The 16,362-nt window shown below is 54.9% G+C and overlaps 1 protein-coding gene across 3 annotated transcripts in view; it reads right to left on the bottom strand.

Moving 5' to 3' along the window:
- Window positions 1-16,362, bottom strand: part of ATP2B2 (ATPase plasma membrane Ca2+ transporting 2) — a 210,824-nt gene that overhangs the window by 60,643 nt on the left and 133,819 nt on the right. For all 3 annotated transcript variants that reach the window (XM_032649883.1, XM_032649881.1, XM_032649882.1), the window contains 3 exons: window positions 13,170-13,427; window positions 12,035-12,160; window positions 370-495 (listed from right to left, as the gene is read on the bottom strand). In XM_032649883.1, the coding sequence (XP_032505774.1) occupies window positions 370-495; window positions 12,035-12,160; window positions 13,170-13,427 (510 nt within the window). The remainder of the gene's footprint in view (window positions 1-369; window positions 496-12,034; window positions 12,161-13,169; window positions 13,428-16,362) is intronic.

Genomic DNA, 16,362 nt, shown 5'->3' with positions numbered 1-16,362 from the left:
GAGTTGAGAATAGTGGAGGAATTCGCCCAGGTGGAGATTTCTACGCAATATCAGGGGTGATGATGGGAACAGGTCACACTTGAGGCTGGAGACTCAAGAAAAGGCTCAGCCCCCTCGGCCTGGCCCAGGGGGAAGGGGGGCCCCCCATGACATGACTGGACAAGACAGAGACTGGAACGAGACCCTGGAGATGGAACAGACAGAGCCTCCTGGCCCAAGAAGGGCCTTGGGGTTACAGGAGGAAGCTGTTGGCACAGGGTATGGACATAAAAGGCACTCAATAACTATTTTGTCTAGTGAATGAGTCAACAACAAAAAAAATGTGGCCTTAAGAGCTCCTTTTCTGGTCCACAAGAGCGTTGGGCTTACCTTTCTTGTCCTTCTTCTCTTCCTCCTCACCGCCGGCCCCCAGCAGGGTAAAGATGATGCCGGTCTGAGAGTTCACACCCACGGCGGTCACCACCATCCGTCCAGAGCCCTCCATCACATGAGTCCCTGGGGAAGGGGACGAAAGCCAAGTTACCATTGCACGGCCCAAGCCCCCTCCCGCAAGGAGCGGAAGGCACTTGGTCTCAGTTGACCTGAGGCAATTTGCCTGCTGAGGTCCTAGGGCACCACCTACAGTTAAGGTTCAAGGTGTGTATTCAAGGTGGGTCCTTTAAAGATGATTTCACCTTGGCATAGTGCTGTGATGGGCCTGGAGCTCAAACACTGCTATACCTCAATTCTTAGGCCCCCAGACAGCTCAGGCCTACCACCTCCTACCCGCTCCTAGAGAATCCCTTCTTCTCTCCTCTCTCCCCGCTTCCCCCTCTCCCAGTCTTACGGGCCAAGCAGGGACCACTCCCTCTTTTCCTTAATGATATATCTAGAACCAGACCTTGCTCTGCAACCAGCCAAAAAAAATGCCAACTAAGCCCTGGACTGGACTGCTTAAAATGGGGTCCACCAACTTCCCAAAGATCTGGGGAAAGAGTTCAGGGCTCTATGAAGTTGAATGAGAAAACAATGACCTCTTTATTTTCACAAACATCAAACTGAAATTTCGCATTTCCCCCTATTAAGAACATAGGCAATAAACCCCAGGAGTGTCAGTGGTGGACACAACACCATTACATATGTTACAGAAATCATGGGGTTTTTTAAAATATCACTTTATAGCTGTTGCAGCTACTTTTTAGGCTTATCCTTATTTTACAACTAAGGCAATTATTACACTGACTGCTGGATCTTGTTATTCAGTGTGCTAATAAAGCAGCACATATGTTACTACACCACACATTAATTCTTTTTTAATTACTTTAACTATTTCAATCTAATTGGCTTCCTTTGTGATCCAGTGTATTTTATTTTATGTATTTCCAAGTTTTATTCTGAATAGGGGTGGCCCATGATGACCTCAGACCTGCCCAGGGGTCTGCAGTGCAAGAAAAGTTAAGAACTCCTTTCCTAGAATTTTAGATTTTTAAAACTGGGTTCCAAAGGGTCCTGGAATTCTTTCAGGGGGCAGGACGGGAGCCATAGGGGGCAAGGGAGGCCTTTGGTCAGAGTGGCCCCAAGTTTATTCATCTTTGGGGTTTCTGTGTCAGCTTTTATTTGACAAGAGGGCACTCTGCTTAGTAAAGAATCTAGATAAATGAAGTTTGGCCTGTCAGGTGTTCCTTTTTTCCGCTCTGGCTAGAAAGCTCTCTACAATGCAGCATACAATTTCTCCTTCAGCAGAGAACTAACAGTCCAACCCTGCCTGGTGCAGGGTCTCCGGCCATCCCCAGGCCGCACAGGAAGAGCTATACCTGGTCTACCAGACAGACGGCCACGGCCCCTGACCCCAGCCACTACACGGCCCTGATGACTTGCTTCTTGAACTCCTTCTGCTGTTGAGAGATTTTCCTTCTTTCCCCTCAAGATCATGGTCATTTCCTCCTGTTTTCAGGCTCACTTGTCACTGATGGCCTTCTCCTGGCCTCCCACTTTGCTTCAGACTTGAAGTCTAGGTGGACAAACTCATTAGGATTGTATCTAAAATAAGAGTCAAGAGGCTCTGAGTCAGGGCAAGAAGCACTTTCCTTAAAGCAGGGAATCTCTTTTCACTTTTCAAGAGGTTTCACCCACCCCTTCCCTTTCCTTCTGGGATCTGAGAGATGTCTTGAGACTGTGTGTGTGTGCGTGTGTGTGTTTGCACACGTGCCTGTGTGCGTGTGCATGTGTGGTGTTCCAGCCTCTTGGCCTCCAGGGTCTCAGGATCTTAAAGTGCTTTACAGACAGACAGATACCCTCCAGTAAGCTCCTTTGAGGTGGTAAAGGTTGGTCTGTCCATCCACGATGGGTAAACCAAGTCATGAAGGCTCCCAGAGGCAGCATGGAGCCCAGCAAGCTGTACCAGGACCTGGGCTCTCAGGGCGTGAGAACCTCAGCTGGTTCTTTACCCATTCCCAGCCTCTTCAGTCCCCGAGCCGGGCACAGTGGGGACCACAGAATGAGCTCGGACACTAACTCCAGGCCGATCAGCCCAGGCCTGGTGTCTTCCCATCACAGACAGACCCTGAAGCACACGTACCCCACAAGGGGCACAAACAGGGAGAATCTGGGCCCAACTATGGGACTCTGGGAGCTACGATAACTTGCTGACAAAATGCTTTCTCATGCACGGGCTCAGCTCATGTGGGAGCCGGCAGGATGGACTGTTAAATACCAGCAGTATTAGAGGAGGAAACTGAGGCCCAGAGAGGTCACACGTGGGTGAGGGTGGGGTCACTGTAGATCTTTAAAGGTGAGGGCTGAACACACTTCAGTGCACTCACAGGGCGTAGATGGCAGGAACAGCGACCAGTGCTACCTTCTGCAGGATACCTACTCCGCTCCAGGCTTTGTGCCCTAACCCTAACCCTAATCCTTCACACGCAATCATCTCATTAGTCCTCATACTGGCCCTCGGTCGACAGAACAGGAAACTGAGGGAGAAGTAGCTTGCCCAGGGTCACCAGCTGGAGAGGGACCAAGCCCTTGTCTGGTTTCTCATGTATTGCTTTTCCCCAGGAAAGAAGGCTTCACACTCTGGTCTCAAACATGTTTGTGAAAAAGTTGGCTCTGCCTGGGTGGCGATGGAGAAGCTGTTCCCCACCTCCCCAGTCCTGGGCGGGATGGAAAAAGACACAGGGGGCCAATTTCCACCCAAGATAATCAGACCCCAAATCACCTTCTAATCTAATCACTCCCATCTCAGCAGGGAGCTGGGGGCCCTGCACTGGGAGGCCAGGGAGGAGGGAGGAAGGAGGAGGAAGCCAGGGAGGTGGCCTCTGCCCGCAACATGGGGACGCGGGGACATGGGGTGAAGGCGTAGTATGTCCCCCACCCAGCCTCGATGAGCCCTGGGGAGTCCTCCAGGCCCTAGCATCAGATAGGCCAGAGGAGTTGGGGGCATCAAACTCCCCCTCTGGTCCTCCCTCCCTCTGTGCCCCAGCAGCACGCTCAGCCTTCGCTCTGAGCATTGCCCCCCCAGCTCAGACACCCCCCCCCATAGCTCCCCAAAGTCCAAACTCCTTGGTCAGCACCCCCTGGATCACACCTCAACCTTCTTCCGGCCCTTGACCACTGATTCCCACACTGCGCCCTCTGCCCTGGGCGCAGCACAGCTCACTGGGCCCTTCTGTCCAGCCCTGGTCCCCAGCCCCATTCCCGCCTCTGCTCACATAGTTATCACCGCCTGAATGCCCTTCCCACACCTCTTCTCCAAAACCTCCTCCTCAAGGCTCAGGACAAATGCCTCTCCTCTTAGGTGACTTCCCTGACCCCAACAAAAGGACATCACCTCTCTCCTCTGGACTGCCCCCCGGGGTTTCCCCTGGGGGTGCCTCCCAGCCCGGTGTCCCCACTAGCCTGTGAGCCCCTGGAGGGCAGGTTTGAGGGTGAGTCCTCTCCTCCTGCCACAGTGGAGGCTTGTAGCTGGAATCCAGCACTGTCCTCCCTGCTACCTCCTTTTTTGTATTTCCCATGGTGGACATGTATTACATTTATAATGGAGAATCCACACACCCTCAATAAGCCATCTTTATGGTTTCACAAAGGGTCAAATTCATCCAGCCCAGCCGTCCTCCCTGGGCTGCCCCTCTTCCGCACTGGGACCTCACAGCCTGGCTGCCCCTCCTGCAGGAGGAAGAACAGAGCGGACCAGGTCACCCCCAGGCTGCCACTCCCCAGCTCCAGGATCCCCTGCAGGGGACAATGTTTAACCCCAAGGGCTGCAGCTCCAGCAGTGGAACCAGAGGCATGTAAGCCCTGGGTCTTTGGGTGCGGACAGAGGTGAGAACCTTTTGGGGAGGGGGGCCCTGGCTGGGCCTTGCACCAGGCTCCCAAGTCCGTGGTCCCTTGGGTACCATCCTTCACCTCCTTATGCTCCCATGGAGCCCCTCAGAACACACAGCATGGGGGGTGGTTGATAGAGAGGACCCTAGGCTGAGGGGGAGGGGACTGGGAACAAGTCTGGTGTCTGCTGCTGATGTGCTGTGTGACCTGAGGCCAGCCGTCTCCTCTGTGGACCTCAGTTTTGTCCTCTGTAAAATGGGGAGGTCTGGCTTAGGTCACCACCTGTCAATGGTGAAGTCTGGGCACCTTAGGTCCCAAGGAGATGAGGGCCACTCCTGGGTGGGGTAGGGCAGCCTCCATGAAAAGGCAGCATCTCGGGGAGTTCTGATGGGCCAGCAGAGGCCTGAGCAGACAAACTGACCATGTGTCACTCCCTTCCAGGGCCACGCTTGTTCATGGGATGGACAAGTGTGGTGGAGTCCAGCTCTGTGCCGGGCTCTGGGGCCCAGGGGGCCTCTGGTGGTCCCTGCCCGTCAGGGGCTCACAGTCTAGTTAGGGTTGAGGGGAGCAGCACACATCAGCAACAACGCAGGACAACAGAGACCCAAGGGTCCCGTGGCCGGCGGGGGACACAGCCCAGGCAAAGGGGGAGGTGGGACAGTGTGACAGCTGCGGGTCAGCTGGGCTGAAGCTGAGGGTGGCCTGAGTGCAGAGCTGCAGGGTTGGGTGTCTCCTCGGGGTTCAGTAGGGAGCCGCCGGAAGTATTCTGGGGGGAGGGAAGAAGAGAGCTAATATTTATGGACGTTCCCCATGTACCCCGTACTATCTGAGCCCCTTTTCCCACTCGGTGGCCACGGCCCCCGGGTGAGGTCATTATCATCACCCGCATTTCACAGGGCATTGCTGGGGCGGCCGGGTGGCTCCTGGCTCCTATTCTCTCTCCCTTGCTGGGAAGGCTTGTGCACAAAGTCAGAGGCAGAGCTGTTTGGGGACACAGCCCCGAGGAGTGAGAGGGAGGCAGGCGAGCGGTGAGGGAGCTCTGTCAGCATCTAGCTCCCGCCCATCTGTCTATCCATCCATCTGTGAGCCAGAAAGGAACACTGCGGGCTCCCACCAACGGGACGGCCTGTCCTGCCCCACCTGAACCTTCATCTCCTCTCCCTGCAGATGACTTCTGCGGCCTCTGACCTGGCAGCTGAGTGTCGGCCAGAACTTTCCCAACTGCAGGCTCAAAGCCCATCTCTGCCTCAGACTTGCTGCAGGCCTGGTCCAGATGGCATCTCGGGGCCAAAGCCTCATGCGATGGCAAGTGGGGTGCACTGAGCCCCAGGTGGCAGAGCTAGAGGAGTCTAACTTTACAAAATGAAGCTTCTTAGCCCAGAGAGGGCAAGTGGCTCAGTGAGGTTGCACAGCACATGAGGCACAGGTAGGGGCTTAAACCCAGAGCTCCTCACTCTCCTGGTTTTGACTTCCTAAGCCTCTCTTTGGACAGGGAGAGGGGGGAGCTCAGACCTTCTAAAAGGTCTTTTCCTGGGGGTAGAGAAGGGAAGAAGGGACGGAGGCCTTCTCTGGGGATTATTACCTGCCTCCGGCACAAGCACCAAGCAAAGCCAATGCGATTGCCACGCCAGACGCGGTTCTGTCTTCATTATTGTTATCAACGCAGTTAATAACAGTAATAACGCATGCTCACAGAGCATCAGACAGTCGGCAAAGCATTTCATGGCCCACAAGCCCGTCCCCCTCACAACAGCCCTGTGAGGTAGGTTTTAGTGCAGGCACAACCCCAAGCCCCTCCGCCCACCTGTGGCCTCTCTGGCTCAGAGAGGTTAAGCGATGGCCCAGGGTCACACAACCGTGAGCGGTGGAGCCGGGACTTGAACCCGTGCTCTATCCACTACACCCCGCTGCCTCTCATGGAGAAGAGGCAGGGTAGTGTAATGGAGAGAGCGCGGGCCGAGCGGCACACTGGGCCTTCCTGCGGTCACGGTGCTGTCCTAGGCTCCCTGGTGGCAGCGGCAGTGGTGGCAGGTCCGGCTCCCCGTGCCTGGCCTTCCGCTCGGCAGGCAGGGTGGGCGGCAGGCCCGAGAGAGTTTGTCGATGTCCTGGGTAACCTCATGCTGTTCATGCTCTGGTTCCAGGGGTGATGGAGGAGGGTGGGGTCCTGCAGGGGACCGAGCCAATGGGCCTGCTGGAGCCAGGGCCTGCTGCTTTTGAGGACAGTCCCCACCCTGGCCCCCTGGCCCCTGGCCCTTCCATGGCCACATCGATGGTGCCTGGTTGTTGGTTTCCCCGTGGAATTCACTATCAGGTGCTTCAAACAGGCCACGCTGCTGGGTAATGAAGTCAAGGGGTCCTCGGAGGTGCGCTCGCATGTGGGCGCTAGGAGGCTGCCGGGCTGGAGTCTCCCTCTGGCCCTGGCCTTGGTGGGGCCTTACACGCCTGCTTGGGGCCTCAGTTTCCCCAGCTGCAAATCGAGACCAGACCATGGTTCTCTAGGGATCTGTGAGTCCACTGACAGGCTGTACAGTGACACGTCCGGACATTTACTTCTCATAAGAGGGATTATTGCTTTCATGGGACTCTCATGGGGGTTCATGACCCAGGCAGGTTAAAAACCACTGGCCTTCCAGGAAAGGCAAAAGAAGGCTGAGGACCTGCTCTGTGTTAAAGGAGGCTGAAGAGGCAGGACATCTAAAGGCCACGTGGCAACCTGCACTGGCTCCCAGCCTGGGGGACGCTGTGGGGACAGTTGGCACACGTGAATATGGATGGTATGTTGGGTATCAGTACTGCATCAATGCTTCCTGAATTGACCGCTATGCTGTGGTTATGCATGAGGACTCCTTTTCTTGGGAGACACACCTGGAGTAGGAAGAGGCCCTGATGAAGCAGAGAGGGAGGCTCCTGAGAGCAAGGGAGTCACGATGGCAACAGCAGTTGAACCAGAGGGGAGGCCATTCAGGCGTTCATTGTACTAGTCCTGCAACTTTTCTGAAAGTTTGAAATTATATTAAAATACAAAACTAAGAAAAAAAACAGGCCAAGGTCAGAGTTTGTATTCCAGGGCCCACCCATAGGTTGTCTGACCCACACAGGTTTTTGAAAAATTGGAATTTCTTCCCAACGTCTTCAACATCGGGAGACTGACCTGAAAAATCTGAATCTCTTGCTCCCCTTGCAGAGAGAGGACTTTGCAGCCACACAGGGGGCACGTCCACAGGCAGCAGGGGAAGCAAGTGAGTGCTTGGTTTGGTGTCCACACTCCCCCTACCTCACCCCGTGGACGTGGGGACCTGCGATTTCTGCACGTTTCTACTCTGCCTGGGCTGAAGCCACTGCAGACATGGGCCTGTGTCTGCCTGTGTGTCCTGGGGGGCGAGCTCCAGGCCTTTAGGATTTCCTTTGTGCCCACAGCTTTGGAGACATCTGAATCTTTCTGAAGGCTGGTCTGCCCCCATTTGTCAGATGGGGAGACTGAGGTCCTGATGGGCAGAGGTCATAGTGGGAGCCAATGCAGGGCTGGAACCTGGAGGGTCTGCCTCCAAAGGTTGTGTTCATTCCACACCACACAGCATCTCACACGTGCACCGTTCACAGAGGACAGTCACATCTGTCCAGGCATGTGCTCCCCACAACAGCCCTGTGGAGCAGGCAGGGGGGAAGGGCTCCTCACTGGCTCACTGCACAGACACAGACGTGGAGGCTTAGAGAGGAAGGGACCTTTCCAGGGTCAAAGGTCGGGCATGGCAGGCCACCTGATCCAGAACTGAGCATTCTTTGCCTTCCTCTAGGCTGAGCCAGTGTGCCAGATGCCATGTCAAGGCGTCTGAACTACCATGAGGACCCTGCAGGTGCCCCCAGCATGGTCCCTCTGTGTTTTCTGAGGGTCATCTGACCAGAAGGCCCAGCAAAGCCACCAGCACAGGGAAAGGGTCCGAGATGTCTGGTCATGTGAGAGTCCAAATGGCAGTTATGCAGGGTTCAGAGCACTGGGGAAGACAGCAATCCAGGGGAACCCCCTGGAGGAGGCAGGCTTGGGCAGGCTGAAGGTGGAGAGGAGCTGGATGGGGGAGAGACAGGGCCAGCCCAGGGACGGGGAAAGGGGACACATTCAAGAAGAAGGAAGGGAGGGGAAATGGACATATAAGCTGGGGTTACCCTCCCACTTTACAAGTGAGAAAATGGAGGCTCAGAAAGGGTAAGAAGATTGTCCAAGGTCTCCCAGCCAGTGAAGGGCAGAGTCGGGATGTGAACCCAGGCTATTTCACTCCCAAGTCCAGGCTCCGTCTGAGGAACAGGGAAGGGAACCAGCCTACCGCGAGCATCCCTCCGGCAGCGCTGTGCTAGGTAGGGGCCTCACCTACATCACACACCAGGACATCACTGTTCTCCTCACAGGTAAACGGAGGCTCAGACAAGTGAAGCGACATGCCCAAGGCCACACAGCAAGTTCATTTCAGAGCCCAGATCCGGCTCAGCCTGCCCAACTCTGCTCTTTCTACAACGCGGCGCAGCCTCCCTCCTCACTCTGGCAGACAGTGCCTGAGCCCTAAGGTGTGCAGGGCCTGGGGTGGAGCTGGGCTGACCTCCCGACAGCCTCAGGCTCGGGCTCCCACCCTCTTGGACCGGCCAAGGATGGAAGGGGCCCCTAAAAGTGAGACCCGTTGGATTTGTTTGGGTGGTGGCACTGTGGAGGGGTTTGCTCTTTATTTTATGTGAGATGCTTTGCGCAGCACAAAACTCAACCCGCATGATGAGGCTGTGCCCGAATGGGCCGAGCGCAGTGTGACGTCACACGCTAATGCACGGGTCCCAGGTGGTACAGGGCAGGGGTGGTCAGGGAAGACTTCGTGGAGGAGGCGAGACTGAGCAGATGGGCAGGAGTTAAATGTGCAGTGGGGAAGGGAGAGAGCCGTGTGGGAGGAGGGAACGGCCTCAGCAGAGGCAGGGCAGAAGGAACGAAACAAGGTGGGTCTATAGCAGAGGTGCAGGTGAGGACAGGTGTACCGAATCTGTGACTCTCACCGCAGGGAGAAGCACTGAATGCAGCGCCCATTCAGGGTTTCGGCCTCCTCTACAACACACCCACCCATAGCCTGTCCAGGCCCTGCTCACACACAATCAGTGACGGGGAACTCACTACCATACAGGCAGCCTCTTTTGTTCCTAGAATGGTTCTGACTGTTACAGAATCCTTCTCTTTCCAATTAGATTGCTTTCCAGCGGGCTGACCATGCCCCTTTTTCACTGTCTTTTCCCCAGGGGCCTGGGCTAAGCCACTGCCCTCCCTCTCCGCCAGGCAGCTGGGTTTCTGAATGTCAGTACTGCAGCTCACGGTCAAGTTTCATTCTCTTGAGTCTAGTTCACCCTGCACTCTGGCCATCTTTGTGGGTACTGACCCTTGCTTTCTCTTTGTCAGCCTTCCTGGACTTGTGGTCTCTGTGAACTTGATGGGCATACGTTCCATACCGCAACAGGACAGAGCTCCAGGGAAGGCTGCTAGAAACCTTTCACCAGATTGCCAACAGTTCAAGAGTCAGCACAAACTGCCCGCAATCCCCTGGCCTCAGCACGGTCTTCTCCATCTTGCCCACAAAGACACCACGGGAGACCTTGGCTCCCATTTCCTGACATCCAGAGGCCCAGGGTCTACTCCCTTTGCCTGGGCTTCCAGCCAGATGGAAGGTCGAGACTAGAGTGGTTGATTCCACTCCAGCTGGCCAGCCGACTTCCCATCCAACTCTGCACCGTTGCTAGAGCTGCTCTTTTCCAACGTCTTGGCACCCGTGCCCACCTCTGTGGCTGGCTGCTCACGCTTCAGGTCAGTGATCCTGAACATTTTCTCTCCCCAGCCTCCTGCCAGGGAACCATCCCTCCTCTCCTTCCTCCAAACTGTCTGGAACCTTCATCACTCATCCACTCAGGCCTAGCACCTCCCCTCGACTTCCACTCATCCCCATGACCCACCTGGCCACTTCTCCCAAGGATGCTCGCCTCTCTGACAACCACTGAAGCCCAGAGGTCGGAACCAGGGCCACAGGGCAATGACAATTTACTGAGCTCTCATGTGGCTCTACGTTCCAAGAGGGCATTTGAGGCTTTCCATGAGCACTTGGTCAGACCCTGCCCCGGGCCTTTGCACTCGCTATCCTTCTGCCTACAATGCTCGCTCTTCTCATTGTTCTGGTTTTAGCTCAAATGCAACCTCTTCAGACAGGCTTTCCCCTGATCAACTACGATTCCCGTCCCCTTCCTCAGGGTCTCTATCTCACTATAATGGTGTAATGTCTTCACCTGACTTATCACTATCTGAAATTATGTTAAATATCTGCTTGTTTGTTCCTTCCTTGTTTGTCTCTTTTACTAGATTCTAAGCTCCAGGAGGGCAGGGACCTTGTTTGTCTCATTAACCACTGGCACACAGTAGGTGCTTCATAAATGTTGGTTGGATAGTTCTTGATAATAAATGCCCCAGACCTAATTCTCACTCCTTTTTACCGTCGTACCCTGCAGACATGCTGCTCTCCTCCTCTGTATTTCTAGGAAATCCCACTGCGCCTCTGCTAGGAGGGCCCTTTCTCCACAGCTCTGCTTGGTGGGCTCCTACTCGCCCCTTAAACCCCAGCTCAATTCCACCTCTCTGGATAGTTCTGTTCTGTCGGTTTTTTCACACCTTCCTCACTCCTCTACTGTAGAATCAGCTGCTTGCTGGTCTGCTTCCCCCAGCTTACTCAAGCTGGGGGCTTCCAAGGCCAGGGGATGAGTCTGTAACATCATGGAAGGGAGGGCCCAGGGCCTGGCCCAGAGCAACTGCTCAGAGGATGTTTGCTGAGCGCTGCTGGACAATAAAGCCTTTTTGGTGTCCCTGCTTGGAGGGCGGGTATTTCACCTGTCTGGTGCCTCACCTCTGCAGGGTCTCCCCTCCTCTCTTGCCCCCTGCAGCAGCCAGACTGAGATCTTAAAAATGTAAACATGATCAGCTTACTGCTGATTCCAGAGAATCCTCAGCGTACGCAGAAAATTTATAAACTCCTGACCATGGTGCACAAGGTCTCCCTCTTGCTCACGGTCCTGCCTCAGGGCCTTTGCACTTGCTACTCCTGCTCCCTGCTATACTCTTTCCCTGGCAAGTTGCAAGACCAGCTCCTTTCCATCATTCACAACTCAGCTCACACGTGGCCGCCCCGATCTCCCCCACCACCTGCACTCCATCGCCCTGCTTTTTTTTCATCATATATGTATTACCCTCTGGAATTTTAACATTGTCTGTCTCTCCTCACTATACTACAAGCTCCTCAAGGCTGGGGCCTCCTCTGCCTTGTACACTGCTGTGTCCCCCAGCCTCCAGCCCAATGCCTGGCACACATCTAAAGTAGGCACCACCAGACTGATTCTTTCTCATCTCTAACGAGAACAGGCTTCCATGTTCGACTTTTCAGAAAATCAACTTACTAGAAGGTAAGTTTCACGGGGGCAGGAATTCGTTGTCAGTTTTATTCACTGTGCTCGCCCCAGGGCCTGCAGTGCAGCTCAGTGCACGGTAGGATCAATGTACGACTGCAGGGGAAAAGGGAGGGAGTCCTCGTTTGGGGCCGAGTTGGCCAGAGATCTGGAGACAAGGACCAAAGTCTCTGAGACCCTCCAGCCTCATAAAGGGGACATGGATGCCCCCTGGGCATGGGGGCAGGAACCGGCAATGGGAGTGAGCCCACCGTGGGCCACAGCTCACCTGACAGCAGCATGGGGTCCTTGTCCACAGACTTGCGCACCTGGTCAGACTCCCCTGTCAGGGAGCTTTCATCGATCTTGAGGTCATTGCCCTGGATGAAGAGGCCATCTGCAGGGAGGAGGTCGCCTGGTAGGAAGAAGGGTGAGGGGGTCAGTCAGCAGGGTCTCAGGTGGCTGGAGAAGCTGGAGTATTCTCTTCACGGTATGGTTGCAAGGAAGGTTCGCCCTTGGGAACTGGCTGCCTAGAGTTCCCAGGATACAGGAGCCAAGATGGCACCCATCAAAGGACAATAGACAACTGAAGCCTGGGGCCAGGGTGAAGGGCATGAGGCCTGGGGGGCTGAGGTTAGGTCCCGCAATAATCCTAGCTTGGGTGGGCATATCCTTCAGTTTATAAAGTGCTTCTCTTGGCATGGCATGGATTTGGGGCCCAGTTTTCTCAATGATTCAATCTTCTCTGGTCTCAACTATGTTTTGGGGAAATTCTTTTGGAAGGGATTAATCTCTCTTGACTAGGCTGAAGAGGCCCCCAAGACAGGCATGTTATCAGAGGAAACCAAGCCCCCTAGGGCTGAGTGAGGAGAGGCCTGCCAATCTTGCCCCCATCTTTGGCCTCTACTTACCTAGGACATATCTCATCTAAATCCCCTTTGGCACCAGCCTGCTCACGTTCTCCATGGCAGTATCACAGGCCTAGAATGTTCACTCACCCATGTCCACTCCCTGTAACATCTTCTCTAGCCCAACAACCATCCATTAACAGCCAAATCAGAGGTGGGAAATGGATTTCACCTCATCAACCCATTCTGAGTGTTAGTGGTCCTTGGAGTGTTATACTGAGAAGGCGTCTGAGGATGTATCTAGGCTTTGAGCTGAGATTGATTAGGAATGTCTGCTAAGGGTAGAAGTCTGGAGAGTTGTGGTACGTGTGCCATGTATTTGCCATTTCTGATTTAAATGGATTCTGGAATCTTACCTCCAGAAAGGAGCCTTCCACCTCTCCAAGGAGCTCAGAAGACAACCTGGCTTGGGTTCAGCCTTCAGGAATCCACCCCCTGCCCTGGACCAGCCTCTCCGGGTCCCACCTGTGCCCAGATGCCAGCTCCAGAACGTGGCTCTGTGGTTGGGTCACTTACCATATTTGACCTGGGCGATGTCCCCAACCACGATCTCAGCCACGGGGATCTGGACCACCTGGCCAGCCCGGACCACGGTGAACTTCTGCTCCTGTTCAATGCGGCTCTGCAGGCCCCGGAACTGTTTCTCTTTGCTCCAGTCATTGAAGGCCGTGACCAGGACCACGCAGATGACCGAGAGGAGGATGGCGGCCCCCTCGATCCAGCCCGCCTCCGCCTCCCCTTCATCTTCTGCCCCCGCCTGGGCCGTTGCACATCCTGCAGACAGCAGAAGGAAGCAGGTGTGGGGGGGGGGGCGGTCAGCCAGGCAGAAGGGGCCTCACAGCAATCAATAGTGCAAGTGCTTTAGGGTCTAAAATGCAGTTTTGCTGATGTCCTTTCCTTCCCTTCTTCCAGCAGCTGTGAGGCAGGTTTCTAGGCTGGGGCGGGAGCCATAGTGCTGGACCTGCCCTCCAACAAGCTGGTCTGAATCCTGCTGCTGCCGCTCTATGGTCCTGGGTAAGCCTTCCCTAAGCTTTGGTGTCCTTATCTGCAAAATGGGAGTCGCTGAGACCACATTCCAGGCTCAAGGGGAGGAAGGCAAAAGCTCCAGCCTGTGCTTAGCACCAGGAGGTTCTTACTCAGCCCTTGTTGGATTTGAGCCCCGACTACACAGTGAGGACACCGACACTCCGAGCCACTTGTCTAATCCACAGTGACCCTCCACCCCACACCCTTGCACCATTGAACCTCCAGGTCTGGGCCCCACATTGCTTAAGGCCTGCCAGACCCACCATGTGACAAAGGAAAAGAAGACACCAGACACATCTGATGCCAAGGCCTCGGACTTGAAGGACTTGAAGGCAGGTCCTGCCCACATGGTGCTGAGCTCTAGGGCCTTTCCAAGCCCCTCCGCACATCCCGTCTCCTGCATCCCCAGAAGGATCCGGTAAGTCAGAGGTATTACCCCCATGGACAGATGTGGAAACTGAGGCCCAGAGAGGTGAGTGCCACACCAGGACTGGCCTAGGCCCTTCCTTCCAATGGGCAGGGGTTGGGGGGTGGAGAAGTGTCTCTCCATGGACAGCATCTGACGATCCACTCCTAGAAAACTCAGAGCGGGCCCCTTCCACCGAGGCTGGGCCCCACTGGGCCATTTGCAAGGTCTGCTGTGTGCCAGGCGTTCACTTTAATCCTCAAGCTGGCTGAGAGGAGGGAAGCAGTTCAGAGAGGGACAGCAACTCAGCCAGGATCACACAGCAGATCTGGAGTCTGAATCCAGGCCTGGAATCTGACACTGGACCTGGCCTGCCCACTATCCCTGAGCCCAGCGGCCCTCTCTGCCACATGCTGGCCTCACTGGGAAAGTAGAAAATGTTGCCAAAGACCCATGGTCGACTGTCTGGAAGTCTAATTCAGTCCCAAGGAATAGAGAACAGCAGTTTCAAGAGTCCCCAGCATGACTCTCTGGGAAACGAGGGGTTGAAAGCAACCTGACCAGAAGGCCAGGTGGTACCAGGGAATGTTTTCTGGCTCTCAGCTCCTGGAAGGGTCAAGGCTCAGCTGGTGGGTCCATGCTTGAGATGATACAGAGTCACTGCAGGCTGGCGGTGTGGGTCACTAAAAAATTCCACATCTTTGGCTGAACCAGCCACTCCTCATCGGCTAATAAACAACTATACCACTGTGTGGGGTTCTCAAAGCCACTTTTCTTTTCTTTGGGAATTTCAGACTTTTCCAATCATTTTAAACTGTTGAACTGAACCAGCCTTTGGTGGTGATGATAATCGTTATCATGGCGATGGTAACTGACCTCGGGCTAGAGCTCTGAGCTCAAATCCCAGCTGTGTGCCCGGAGCTAGCTGCTTAACCGCTGTGCCCTGGTTTTCTCATCTGCAAAACTGGGGTAATGACAGGTGCTCCCTCCTAGGTGGTGGTGAAGACTGGGGAGAGGCTGTACGTAAAGCACCTGACACAGCGAGCACACAGTAAACGCTCAGTGTAAGGGTGGCTTCTTGTCCAGCACGTGACATCATCACACAGGCAGCCTGAATGGGGCCTCGAGCCCCCACGTGGCAGAGGGGATCCAGTTGGACTTCAGAACCACGTGAAGATGGGAGGAGGGGAACTAAGGTGCCCCTCCACTAGTGAACAACACCAGTGAAATCCCCCAAACTGGGAAACACAGATGAACCTTGCTAAAGAGAAACCCAGTACACGGAGATGCATTCTCCTGGACTCAGGGCAGTGATTCCAGATACAGAGCCCAGTGCTTCTCCTTCTGGGACCTTTGTTATCCCCTGCCCCTGCCACAGGCTCTGTAAGTGGGAGGGCTGTTTTGTCCCTGTCCTGTGCTTCATCAATGGCCCCCCGCTTCAGTTACTGAAACGTTTAGGACACTCAGAGACAGTCCAGGACAATGAAAAGCCTTTGGGCCCTGGAACTGGAAAGACATGGCTTCAAATCCAGGCTCCGCTGTGTGATCTTGGGTAAGTGACTTGGCCTCTCTGAGTCTCGGTTTGGACAGCTATAAAGTGGGATGACCCCAGGGACTTTGTGAGCCCAGGGCTTAGTAAGGGCCTGGCATGTGGTGAGTACACGGCAGACATTGGTCCTCTCCTTTTCATGAGCTTCTCTCTTTGGACTGACTTCTGAGAACCAAGGGCATGGTAACTGAGTGGGTCCACACCCTGTTACCTTGTCTCCAAGCCCCGTCTGCTGCCCTTGCTGATTCAATACCAAGGAGCCCTCTGGGCCTTTGAGGGCACTCACTTGGCCAGCAAACGTTCCATTAGCTTTTTGAGAACTATCTGATGACTACATGGTGCCCTGGGACGGCAAGAAAGTAGGGATGCAGATTGCTTAAGCTATTGGGAGCCGCCAAACCCTGAAAACAGCTCCTGCAGCTCTGGTTCAATTAAGGGAAAGAGATGAGAAAGGGGACGAAAGAGGGGGGCGTGGGGAGGCCCTGCTGAGGTCTCCTCTGGGGCTCCCTTGGACCGGGGCAGGGACAGGATCTGGAGATCGTGACCACAGGGTCTGGGAAACCTGCAGCTGCCCTCCCTGGACGCGGGGTTTTCTAGGGTGGGGCCGCATACTGTCTGTGTGACCTTGGGGAATCCACTTGGCCTCTCTGGGCTTCCCTCTAGTTGTTCATCAGTAAAATGGGGAAACTACTTTCTAGGTGGTTACCAGGGCCCGGCATCGAATAAGG

The sequence above is a fragment of the Phocoena sinus genome, chromosome 11 (genome assembly GCF_008692025.1).
Source record: "Phocoena sinus isolate mPhoSin1 chromosome 11, mPhoSin1.pri, whole genome shotgun sequence".
Classification (NCBI taxonomy): domain Eukaryota; kingdom Metazoa; phylum Chordata; class Mammalia; order Artiodactyla; family Phocoenidae; genus Phocoena; species Phocoena sinus.
The sequence above is the reverse complement of the archived record's forward strand: the minus strand, read 5'-3'. Positions and strand labels throughout refer to the sequence as shown.